Genomic DNA, 12286 nt, shown 5'->3' with positions numbered 1-12286 from the left:
CAGGACGGCTAAGCAGGACACAGCCCGGCTATAATCAAGACGATACAATAAAGTGTTGTCATAGTCCTCCTGCACTGATTAAAATAATATCGCAAGGGAGATGATCAATACACTTTTTTTATTATTTAAAGTTGTTATATACCACACCATGGCACACTGCAGAAAAGTCCATTCACAAACACAAATAGAAAAAGTTTATCAAGAAGAGCCCATAATATTCAATACACTGATTTTTTAAAATTTCTTTTTTAATGTTGCGCTGGCACACTGACCATGACTTCCGGACTACCATGACTGAGTTTGTTCATGATGTGAGGGAGTTTTCTCCCATTGAAACACAAATAAATAATATCCTACAATGCAAACTAAATACTGTACATTAAATTGTAACACTTTTTTCAATATCCAATTGTTTAAATCTTACCAAAGCTGAGGAAAAATAGGGTCTAGTTTTGACATTTTGTGCCAGTGCAGATTGTACTGCTTTCAGTAAGGGCTGGTGGGTGTGAGGTGCAGTGTCGACAAACAAAACACAATTTACTATTGTTTATGAAGGCACTTGGGAGAATCAGACTATAAAGCACATTGTAATTCTCGAGCAAATCAAAAGGCCTCTCAGCCCAAACAGTAACAGGACAATTAGTCAAACACACTTAATAGGTAAAGTGTCTTCTGTCGGTATAGTATTGAATAGTCTTTCTTTGGCACGTTTGCTCATTTTGATTACGCTGACTACAGTTTATTTCCATTATACAGGAGCTGACATTTATCTAACTACCAATACACTGTTATTTGTTTGATTTAAGTCAACCTGAAAACATTAACTATACAGACCAAAAGATGCATGAAGAAGAATCTAAGTCTCCATTTATTGTGGAGGCTGGTATGATGCTTTATCTTTATGACAGAGTTAAACTCTTACTAGTGATTAGAGGTAACACTGTGTGCATTTGTAAACTGGTAATTATAGGAGGAGCAATGTCTGTTCACACTTGTATCAAAGTAGACTTTGCCCCTTAGCTTTTATTGGGCTGAATACCTCACAGGACTTGATTTGTAGTCAGGTGACATACATTTTTGCTGCCCTAAAGTGTCCTAACAATTCGCACAAAAAATAATCGTCATAAGTGACTCATTCACACGTAACCGGTCCTCTTCAAAACATCTTAACGAAGGAAATTATTTGGCACTGAGTCATTGTGGGGGTATGACTTCCTCTAAGAGCAAACACTTCCCAAGAAACAACTCAAATACTTGTGTGCACTGCTCATCAAATATTCTGCACTAAAGACTGGACCGGCACTGCAGAAGCAGCTCACGGAGAAAATCCATCGAGAGCTGAATACTTTTTCAAGGAAACATTTGCTTCACTAGCTGTTGATATTTGTTTACAAAATATACACATAAAATCTTAAATATAACTTGTAAAACATATTGGCACTCCTTAAAAATGGGCTTCAAATCAATTTAAAGGAAGTCCATACTGTACATATTAAGAGACTGCGTTAGTCAAAGCAACCAATGCAGAAGTCTCTTCCAGATGTCCATTGCGTTGTCCTCGAGAAGAACTGCTTGCTGCTGCTGCAGGTCCTATCTGTTGGCTACATCTGAGCCCTGTGTGGAGCAGACGACATAGTGAGGCGTACTGCCGTCCGTCCCTTGTGAGCTCGGGGTGTTGCCATTAGTCGGGCTACACACAGGACCACAGGGGGCGATACAGGTGCTGGTGAGCCTGCGTAGGTACTCTGCATGGACAGGCTTGTGGCTCTGCAGCACCCTGGTGGCTTCGTCTACTTTGAACCACTTTCTCGTCCTTCCTGTGAAAACATTCAAGAGAGGACGGGGACTGATGGTCAGATGTTTGGTGCTGTGCTCAAAGAACCTTCATCAACAAACATGGAGTAGACTGAAAGTCGCTGGGATTGAACCTGAGAACTTGTGTTTTTTAATCTGTCAGAATTTTGGCTTTGGGAAAAACAATCGTTGGATGTAGTCTTCCCTATTCAGATGTTGGAAAGATGCAGTCAGAGGGGTTTTAGAGGCCATTTGATGATCGAACAGGCCCTCTGTTTCCTGCATATAGACCCTCACACAATGAATACACAATCGATCATTAGTTCATATGTTTCACTTCAGTGTTCTTGATTAGCTCGAGTGTTTAAGCTTGAGAAGTCAGAAGTCTGATTCTTTACTGACAAATGTACACATTAGTATGTCTGAAGTTGACTTGTTCCCCAGCAATGTGTGCTTGACGCATTCCGGCCTCAAGCCTGTTTTACATTTTTCTTTGAATTGATTGAGGTCATTCAAGTTTGCACTTTCCTACCTTTTGCGGCAACATTTTCAGTGTTCTCCTTTGACCTCCTTTATTTTTTTGTCCTTCTCGATCTGTTACTCCCACTCATCCCTTACTCAGTTTAGCATAGATTTAACATGATTTGTTGACCGGCAGTAATTCTAATAACATTCTTCACTAAAACTCTTTTGCAGCGTCTGACTGAGTTGTGTGTAAGATTGCTCAAAAAGCAAAATAGTAAACAACACGCTCAAGAATAAACTGTTCATGTTGAAGTACACTGGCCTTTCAGTAGAAGGGGAGAGTAAACTGTGGAACTACATTGTATCTTTGTTGGTGAAGGGAGTAAATGACCACAATCCCCTTTTTCCAGACAAGCAACAGATTAGCAATAGTTAACCTTTTGAGTTACTAAATTACAAGAAAAGCATTTGATTTGAAATACGAAACATTTAAAACAAATAGTGATCACACCCAAAACATAATCCACATCACAAGCAAAAATATTTTTCAATGATTGGGCTAAAGTAATCAATGAGGAAAAGCATTGACATTGTAGGACTGATGATCATTTTCATAATCAACTGAACTGCAAAATGTCTGAAATACGGAAACATTTTGAAGCCCAGAACCCTCAGATATAATTCTGGGGACACGTGTATTGGTAGTTAATTTCGGACCAATAGTTGCTGTAGGACTGTAACACTGGAGATCCGGTGGTTTGACTTGCTGTTTCCCAGTTTCTCAGTTCACAAAGTGATGACTGGAGACCGACAGTCTTAATCAACCTTTATAAACATCAACAAGACAACACAATCAATTAAAGTGATTGAGAGACAGAAAACCTTCTCAAATGTATGGGTTTGATAACCTCCATCTAATTAACATACATACGATGAACCCCTGGAACTAAACTAATTTGTTGCAAAAGTTAGTTTTTTCTACATCTCGACGTACCAATGTTGACAGAGTCCTCCCAGTCTTCCAGTGTTTCCGTCACCACGAGGGTGAAGACGTACGTCCTGTGCTTTCTCTCTTTATTGTGCTGCAAAGGTTTAGACAAAGACACTTCTTCACATCACTGCAATAAGTTGGGCAAATGTAATGCAAACAAAGCTTTCATACACAACAAAGACATGCTGCTAACACAGAACTCAGCTTCTTTAGAGCCTCTGCATGAACAATAACACCTGAACCCACCGGCTGACTGAGGACTGGCACAAAAGCAGGAGACATGCCTACGTAGGCCGCCTGGGCGTGATAGTGATGTTACCAGCCAAGCTGATACAATATTTGAATCAGTGTAATATCATGCGTTATCTGCCATGTAAGAATATAATATACTTTTTGAGTTTGACAAGTTTACCTCAAAAATCCCGAGTAGTCTGCCAAGTTTTCCCTTCACACCCGCCTGTACACACACACAAAGAAAAACAACCGAGAGTCATTCAACATTTTGCTGGTACACTACATTTGATTTTTTCACCAATTCTTCAGAACAAACTTTTCACTGTGCAATATGTTCTCACTCTCTGCAACACAGCAAGAACATGTGCCCTGGTATTAGGAACAGCTGGTCTCTGTTGGGATTTGTATGCCCAGTCTCAGTTGAACATGAAAAACTAGATTTTGAAGAGCAATATTATATTAGCAATATTAGAGTGCATCAAAGGAGCTAGGTAGCTTGAGGAGTTCAAAGTTAGCAGATACTGATGGCATGTATAACCAACTTTTGTAAAAACAATAAATAAAGTAATATAATAAAAAATTAAAAAATCTTTGTGAGAGACACGTGAGGCACTCCAGGAGCTCATGACTGTGTTCGGCCTTTGCTGTTGGCATATTTCAGACTTTGCATCTCATTTCAGGATCAATGAGGACATCTAGAACCCACAACAGACAGAGACCATCGCTGCCAATTCCATACTACAGACTGTTTGTATACAGTATATTTCCTACTTGGTCTGTATAGTATATTGGTTTTTTTGCACTAAATATACAAGAAATTCACGTTCATTAAACTTAACAAATAAAACACATATTTTAACTACTTTTTGCATGTTTTCCACGATCTTTCTAAAGCAGTTAAAACACAATTTGCTATTTATTTTTGATTTCGTGCAGCTGCAAGCAGCTGCAAGCAGCTCCTCGATTTCCATTATTCGTAGCTCTTTGGTAAAATAGTCTACTTCAACAACACATAGAAAATGAAGCTTGTTTTTCACGATGCATGCTCTTGACTTTTGTCCCTTTTTACATACATTGCTATTGTCTATACTAAGGGACGATATTCATAATAATAATCATATTTTCTACTCAATTTTCTTTGTGATTCTACAAAAAGAAAGTTGAATTTGAAAATCTTCCAAAAGTGTGGACAAATCTCACACTGACATTTAAGTTGACATGTTGAACGTGTTGAATTGTTTGCCTGCCGCAGTAGTTGGTTCACAGCTTATCTATATTCAGGTACATGTCTGGTCAGGGAGGCAGAGGATATGGGTAACTGGAAACCTTCCCAAATGTCACTGCCATACTTCAAAACTGTCACCACACTTCTATCCAAGGCAGAGGCTCACAGCACACAGACTGCACTCCAACTACCAGCAGCACCCACTGAATGCACCACAGAACACATGACTGTCTGTATGTATCATTACCAAAGACTTCTATCCCTGAATATTGGCTCCAGTATTTAGACTCTAACTTCTAAAAAATGTTGCTACACTGTTGCTTCATGTTTATGATAATCATCATGGGTATCTGTTCTTCTGGCCTGTCATATTAATTGAATACAAAGATGAATATTTTTCATTAACAGAGTAAAACATTCTTATCTCTATCTATCCAAGTTAAGGATATGAGAAATTCCTCCTGCATCCAGCGCCGCCATTTGTGACAGTGACACCTTTTTGCTCGTGTAATGTAAGGTTCCAGGGTAATGTATATGGTTTCTCAGATTTGTATTGCATTATCAAACACATTGATGTTTGAACCTTCTTGATGTTTTATAACAATGTCAACATCACACAATGCATGTTGTCGCGGCGATTCTCTCTACAGATGCATTCATGTTCAAACAAGTTCTGAGTTTTGGGGAGTCTGTTCCACACAATCGTCAAATTACCTGGTTCACAATGTCCTTTTTCACAATATCCTTGTTTGCTTACTGCTTATCTTTTAGTTTCATTTTATCACAACATAGCTTGTGAAAGCAGAGCTGTTGATCAGCTGACTCATTACTCACATCTTGGAAATTCCCCAAAACAATTAAGCTCACCACAGACGGTCCTTCCTTCACCTGCATTATCCTGCAGCAGTGTTATTATTATTAAATGACCTCCTTAAAAATTAATAAAGCGTTGATACATTAGTAGGTTCTGAGTCGAGGTGTGTGTGTGTGTGGCTCCCTGTGAGTTTAGAGAATCATCATCACAGTATGCTTTGAAAAATGGTCATTATTAATGTCAAGTGTATGCAACCTTTAATGAAAAATGCAAAACCACTACTATGGGCATTTAATGGTTTTGCTTTGTGCCTTAAAGTAGTGCCAGAGAAAATTTACATGATAATAAGTGTGCCTGTTTACTTCCTCTTTTCCATGGATGAGTTTACCTCTTCGTAGACCTCCCTGACGGCGGCCCCACAGGGCTCCTCCTCGGGCTCCATTCCTCCTCCTGGCACGATCCATTGGTCCGGATGGCGACTGCTGCTCACCAGTAGCACCTGCCAGGGAGAAATGTCCTTCGTCAGGTCAAGCTGCTGAGTTCAGGGCGCCAAGAACACGCCAATGGCATGCCCATGTTAAGAGTGTGTCACCGCTATAGGTGTCTGGTGGCGGCCGAGTGTGGCACTAGTCATTCAGCAGGATGTGTATTAAACATCTCACATGTCATGTCAGTCATTCACTTAATTTACACAAGACGAGCATGTTGTGGATCGGGATGCTGAGCATGTCACACCGTTTGCCACATTATTGAAATAAGTGAAGAAGCAAAACTGATAGTTGATGTTTTTTTAATTAGAAACGCAAACAGATACCCAAAAACATCACATGCAGACACCTTTAGAAACAACACCACATTGGATATCACTTTTTCCCTTTTTGGATATACTACATTTAAATATCACAAATAACGACTAGGACTGTCCTCGACCAAAGAAATGTATAGTCGCACTAATACGTTTTGTTGATTAATTATTGTCATAAATGAGTTGATTTAATAGTTTGTCCTCAAAGAATGACACAAAAGCCCCACTTTAAATATTGTGTTTACCAAAGATGTTAGTAGATATTAGTTTTTTTGGACAAGTCATTCGGCATGAAAAATGCATAAAGAACGTGTAATTAAGTCGACTGTGGCAACTCCATTGCCGTTACCCGTGGGTTTCCCCCAAAAGCACCAAGGATCAGCCAACACCATGCTTGGATTCCTGAACATACTTTATTTGCTCACACTCACAGCACACAGCAGAACGCAAGCCTGCGCCTCTGCTCACTCTTCTCTTTACCTCCAGCTCTGCTGCCCTTTTATACGAGCAGCATCGGCTGCTGACTGATTGCCAATCAGTCAGAGCAGCTGACTGATTACCAACCAGCCAGCAGCCGAGGCCAGATTGGAGACAGCTGCCACATCGACGAAGACCAAAACAACAGAGAAGTCGACGAAGAGACGGCTGCCCTCGGAAGTAAAATAATAACCTCTCCAAAACAGTTCCACATTTGCTTAAAAAAACAGAAACCAACTGTGTTTTGAAAAACGGTCACGATAAGGCGTTTAAAGACTTGAGGTGCTATAAAACATGACAAGTTGACAAACCTGCAGTCAAATCTGAAATAATCAAACCGAAGCCAAACTATGTTTAACTGACCTCAAACAAATGCAGTTTGGTCTTTTTTGAGCACGGTGCCCCTCTAGAGATGCAGTCACTTGACCGTAAGCCCTATTCTGGCCTCACACTGACCCACATCAAGTTCACATGTGAATAGTTCCCAAATCCTTTTGGACACGGGACACATAAGTAAGTAATAGCTCTCTTGACAGTGAAGATTGATTGAAAGCAAGAAGCTGTCACACTTCATGTTTTACATTAGGTGAACATGACTGTCCCAGCAGAGGTTTCTCAGCGTTACCATGTGTCTGCATTCCTTCTGAGACCTGATCGTGCAAGGGTGGCAGATTAGTGAAGAGCAGGCATGATAACATCCTCACTGCTGTCAAAGGAGGACTCTATTGCCCAGAAATGACTGTGATGAGTGAAACGTCACGCTGTGGGGACCTGGCTTCACTGTAACTCAACTCCGGATCAGGAGTAAGATAAAACCAAGAGCTCTCAGGACTCTAACACTGTTTTGACAGTCTTATTGTTCGTCATTAATAAGCACATAATAGAACTACGACTTTAAACAAAAAAAGAGCTGCGGTTTTTCTGCTGTGGATCATTGACATAATTCCTCACATGCCTGTGGGTGTGTCTGTTCTCACACCCGGGAGGCCGCAGAACATATTCTTAACACAGGCCACTCTGTCACTATATGTATGTCTGGGTAACAGGTGAAATTAGAAAGTACGAGTGATTCTGTTGTCATATAAAACCACAGTCAGTGAACTGAATCTGCAGTCGCCACTTATGGAATAAAACATGCAGTTAGAGCTCTACCTCTCGGGCTCACAACCCCACTTACTCTTTATGAAGCTATTTTAAATAAGCATAACATTCACTTTGTCATGAGAAAATTACTATGGACAATCTTTAAAAAAAATACAAGTTATAGATGCCAAAAAGGATGCAAAAGACTGTTGCACTGTCTGCGACATGATGAAGGGTGAAGAGCTTGCTACGTGATGGCTGATGATGAGGTGCAGAGGTTGAGAGCGGTCTCCTCCGCCCTGTAGAGCCCACAGAGAGCAGGCAGGGCCCCGGGGCTCCAGAGACACTGGTAGCTGTCTCACTCACACAAATGCACACACACACACACACACACACAAACACGTGCATGCACAATTTCACACAAACGCGATGTGAAACACGTCGGCACTTCTACCTAAGTAGCTACCCATAAACACACACACACACATAAACACACACACATAAACACACAGCCAAAAGGCTTTGAAAAACCACTGGATCAGCAGTCGCCTTTCTGTATGAAAAGAAGAGAGCTTAGCGGAGGAGGTTAATGACGCCAACAGGCTGCACACACCTCAATGAGAGCTCGACAGATCGACATGAGCTTTAAGGTAATCAACACCGGATCACTGGATCAACATTTAAACAAATTCTCTTTCTTTTATACTATTAATATTTCTGGTGGAGGACACAGATATACAGTGATTGGCCTCATATGAACTTCTGTACAATAAAATGAAATCCAAGATGATCAATACAATCAATTTAGGATTCTTCTTTATTATTCACTGACTTTCAGCGAAAACAAACTGTGATGGCATGAACAAATGAATTCATCTGAGTTGATTGTTTATTGAGTGTGCAGTATTTTGTCTGATTGAATGCATAACACCGTGACCATTGTATGTAACTTCTACACATTTTCCTTGGAATTAATGAAGCCCGATCATATTTTACATATCTAGTTGATATTAATAATATGCCGGTTTCAACCATAGTTCCTGACCAAAACCCAAAATGTTATGATAGTTTTGGAAAGAGTTTTTGTAAGAGAGGAGTCAGGACCCACTGATTAATTAGAGACATGTTTCTCATTGACATTACTAACAATACTTTATATATCAGTTACAACCAGTATGGATTACATGATGTGTTCTGAGTTCTAACAATATTGAGTGTATATCTAGTATTTATCTGTAGACCTGTTCTGTCCTCCTGGACTCCAGCTGACATGTTGAGGAAGTGACTTACACCAGGCATGCAGACGGGATGGATAGTTTACCACATAATGTGTGACATGTGCAGTCAAAGCCTACATGGAGGAAATGAAGGCCCAGATGAGTATAGCATGTGGTGTGAGCCCTTTTCATCATCCTCCGGTGCAATCAACAATAATGAAAGTAACTTTCAGCATATGTCAGCCCTCTGTCCCAGACACGCAGGACAGATAGGGTGAGAGTGAGTGACGGGAAAGAGGAGAGGGTGGGAGCACGAGCAGCAGGAAAGCAAATCTGCCAGGGGGACAGCGAGGGCCTGCACCTTGTTTCTATAAATTGCAGCGGATAGGTCACTTGGTGTTTAGCACACAGTGTAACACTCAACCCCACATCACATGTGGTCCTGAGATGGGCCGCCGTCACCAGGCAAACTGATAAAACAACCCCTCCCCCCAATGTATAGCCTCCTCCAGATTAATGGAGCCTTGATTAATAACAATATTAATAATAATTTCAGCAGCATCAAATTAAAATAATGTATGTTCCAGAAAATGACTGCACTCCTTACATGCTAATCGTTAAGAGTTCATGTTAGCTGCAGAATGAGCTTAATGTTCAAAGCTGGTTATTTGTAATGTCAGTGTGCAAACAATAATTATAATATCACCATTTAAAAACATCTCAAAGTTCCTCATGAGTTCCACACAAGTCGGCATGTGTCTAATATGAATTTGTGAGGTAACACGTCTCATATGGTGATCGACTGTAGAATGCAATTTCTTGATTTATAGGCCTTTTTGGTGCTAATGTTGCTGTATGACACAATGTAATACCAGGTATATAAGAATTAATGAGACAATTGTTGTAACAATCCATTGCAGTCATACTACAGTTTTTCAAAAATGGATAATGTAAGACATGCAGCAGCAACAGAGTGCAGGAGTTGCATGTGGCCTCATCAGAGGAGTAGTGATCACAATGACACGTGTTGATATGGAAATGGACCTGTACAATAACCACATCAGCTGATGCCAGCGCAGGCTAGAAAACAAACCTGCCTATATGGCTGCAGATGCACTATTGAACAACTAATATTATTATTACTTGTAAAAAAAAAGCTAGTGGAAGAAATATCTCAACCAAATAAAAGATTGAAGGTGCAGCACAATGACAACAGCTCAGCCAGCACAGTGGGCAGTGCCAGGGCGCGATGAGGATGCCTCATGTCTTTATGAAGTATTATCTGGATTTACTCGTAGACAGGAAATGAAAAGGATGGTCTCCTGCTGAGAGCCGGTTACAAAGTGAGTGCCGGCTAGTGAGACCTCTTGTTTTCTCATAGGTCAACTATTTTGAATTTCAACCCAGGTTCGTCCATGGACAACACGTCCATAGAGACGAACACCGAAAGGGTTCTGATACTGTGTAAAGGGGGGGGGGGGACTTCAGGAGTAACACGGAGACTTTGTTAAAGCCCGTGACAGAGTAAAACCAACTTCAGTCGTCGACGGACACCTCTCTTACCTCGTCCTCTTTTTCATTTTTAAAACACAAACACGCCGCTCTCCTCTTGAACCCCTCGCCATCGTAAATCCGGGTCTGGTTGGGCTTAAACTTCATCATTTATGTTCCCAATCGTCGAGCTGCACAGTTGTTGGCTTTTTTGGCGGGGGATGGGGGGGAGAAGCGAAAATCTGGATTCAACCAGACGCTGAAGAAAAGTGTTTGTCCAAATGAGAGTGGAAGAGCCAGAGCAGCGAATCTCCTGAAATATACTCCCAACTTTGAGCTTCTTCACAGAGCGCCAGCTGGACCGCGTGCACTCGCTCCATTCATCCCGGGGCAATGTCAGAGTGCTGCTGGTCGCGCAGCTGAGGCTCGCAGCGCGGTGGCTCTGCCGCTGTCAACACGCATGATTCAACAAACCCGCTTCCATCTGTGGTCGGAGGTGCGACCAGCTGCCTGTCCGCTCACACAGAGTTGCACGTGCATCATTATCGAGACGACGAGACGGAACATGGTTAAAGTGGCTTTCAGCTGCCGGGGCGCGAATTATCGTCAAGAACGCCACGCACGAGTGAGTGATGCTGCGGTGCTGCTTCCAAGTGCCCGACAATAAGATACTTTGAAGAAAGTTTGAGTGTCTTTTCATGCAATATTTTTGAAGTGGGGTGTGGGTGAAAATGGGTCACTCACGTTCACAGAACCCAAAAGCAAAAAAGAAAAGCTACATAAAGCTACACATAAAAGCTATATATATATATATGTATTTATTTATATTATAACTATTTGCAGTATATTTGCATCACATTTATTTTCATATCAAATTACAAGCTGCCTGAACTCCTACCTTGGTAACCAGTACAACAAAAAGTTAAGGTCAAATAAACCAAACAAAGTTCAGTTCAAAAAGGCAGCTGGGTAGGCTACTAACATTCACTAACATTCACTGGTTGTTGTTTACAGCAGCATTCCTCTCGAGGTGAAGCCTGTAATGAAGCTGCCGAGTATTAACGTACCAAAGCTCAAGGCTGCCCTCTCGTGGACTGTCTCTAAACCTCAGGATGTGTTAAATGGTGGAAGTGTTGAGGTGTTCTGCAGTGACATTGTCTGAGTAGCTGGGCGTATCAAAGTATACTGTGCCAAAGGACACTGGTATCTGGCAGAAACCAGAACAAGAAAGTATTTTTTTAAAGAGACACATGTCTTGATTGTTATGGTCTTGATCCAGAGCAGCACAATTGCTCAAATAAGGACAGACCGTAATGCTGCGTTGCGAAAGCCAATCAGCGCTAAACTGCTCCTCCGTTGGAGAATCTAATTGGCTGCTGCTACTCTCGTGGCGCTGGAAGCGGAAGTCAGTCACGTCGGTGTGACATTCAGCGAGCTGTGTGCGCCTATGGGTGATGTTAGATGTTACGACGTGTGTGAGATTGCCACAAGAAGTATAACGTAGAAATAGTGGTTAATTATTCCGTGAAAGGTGACAAGTTTGCAGGTATCTATTATTATTGTATCATTTGTTTATAGATGCGTTTTGTTGGCCCACAATGGACACCTCCAGTAACCAGCAGGACGTCATCATACTGGGCACATTGCACAAACACACACTGATGAAGTAAGAGTTAACTGGGAAAGAGTT

At 41.3% G+C, this 12286-nt stretch overlaps 1 protein-coding gene across 1 annotated transcript; it reads right to left on the bottom strand.

Annotated features, from left to right (window-relative positions):
- Positions 1-99: 99 nt before the first annotated feature.
- Positions 100-11223, bottom strand: nudt4a (nudix (nucleoside diphosphate linked moiety X)-type motif 4a). Its single transcript, XM_056416953.1, has 5 exons — positions 10669-11223; positions 5912-6022; positions 3663-3707; positions 3254-3341; positions 100-1817 (listed from the first exon to the last, which is right to left on the bottom strand). Exons 1-5 carry the CDS (start codon positions 10765-10767, stop codon positions 1591-1593), a joined length of 570 nt encoding a protein of 189 aa, XP_056272928.1. The 5' UTR covers positions 10768-11223; the 3' UTR covers positions 100-1590.
- Positions 11224-12286: the final 1063 nt, after the last annotated feature.

This window comes from Pseudoliparis swirei, chromosome 6, assembly GCF_029220125.1.
Source record: "Pseudoliparis swirei isolate HS2019 ecotype Mariana Trench chromosome 6, NWPU_hadal_v1, whole genome shotgun sequence".
In the NCBI taxonomy this organism is placed as follows: Eukaryota; Metazoa; Chordata; class Actinopteri; order Perciformes; family Liparidae; genus Pseudoliparis; species Pseudoliparis swirei.
This window is presented reverse-complemented; position numbering and strand designations above follow the sequence as displayed.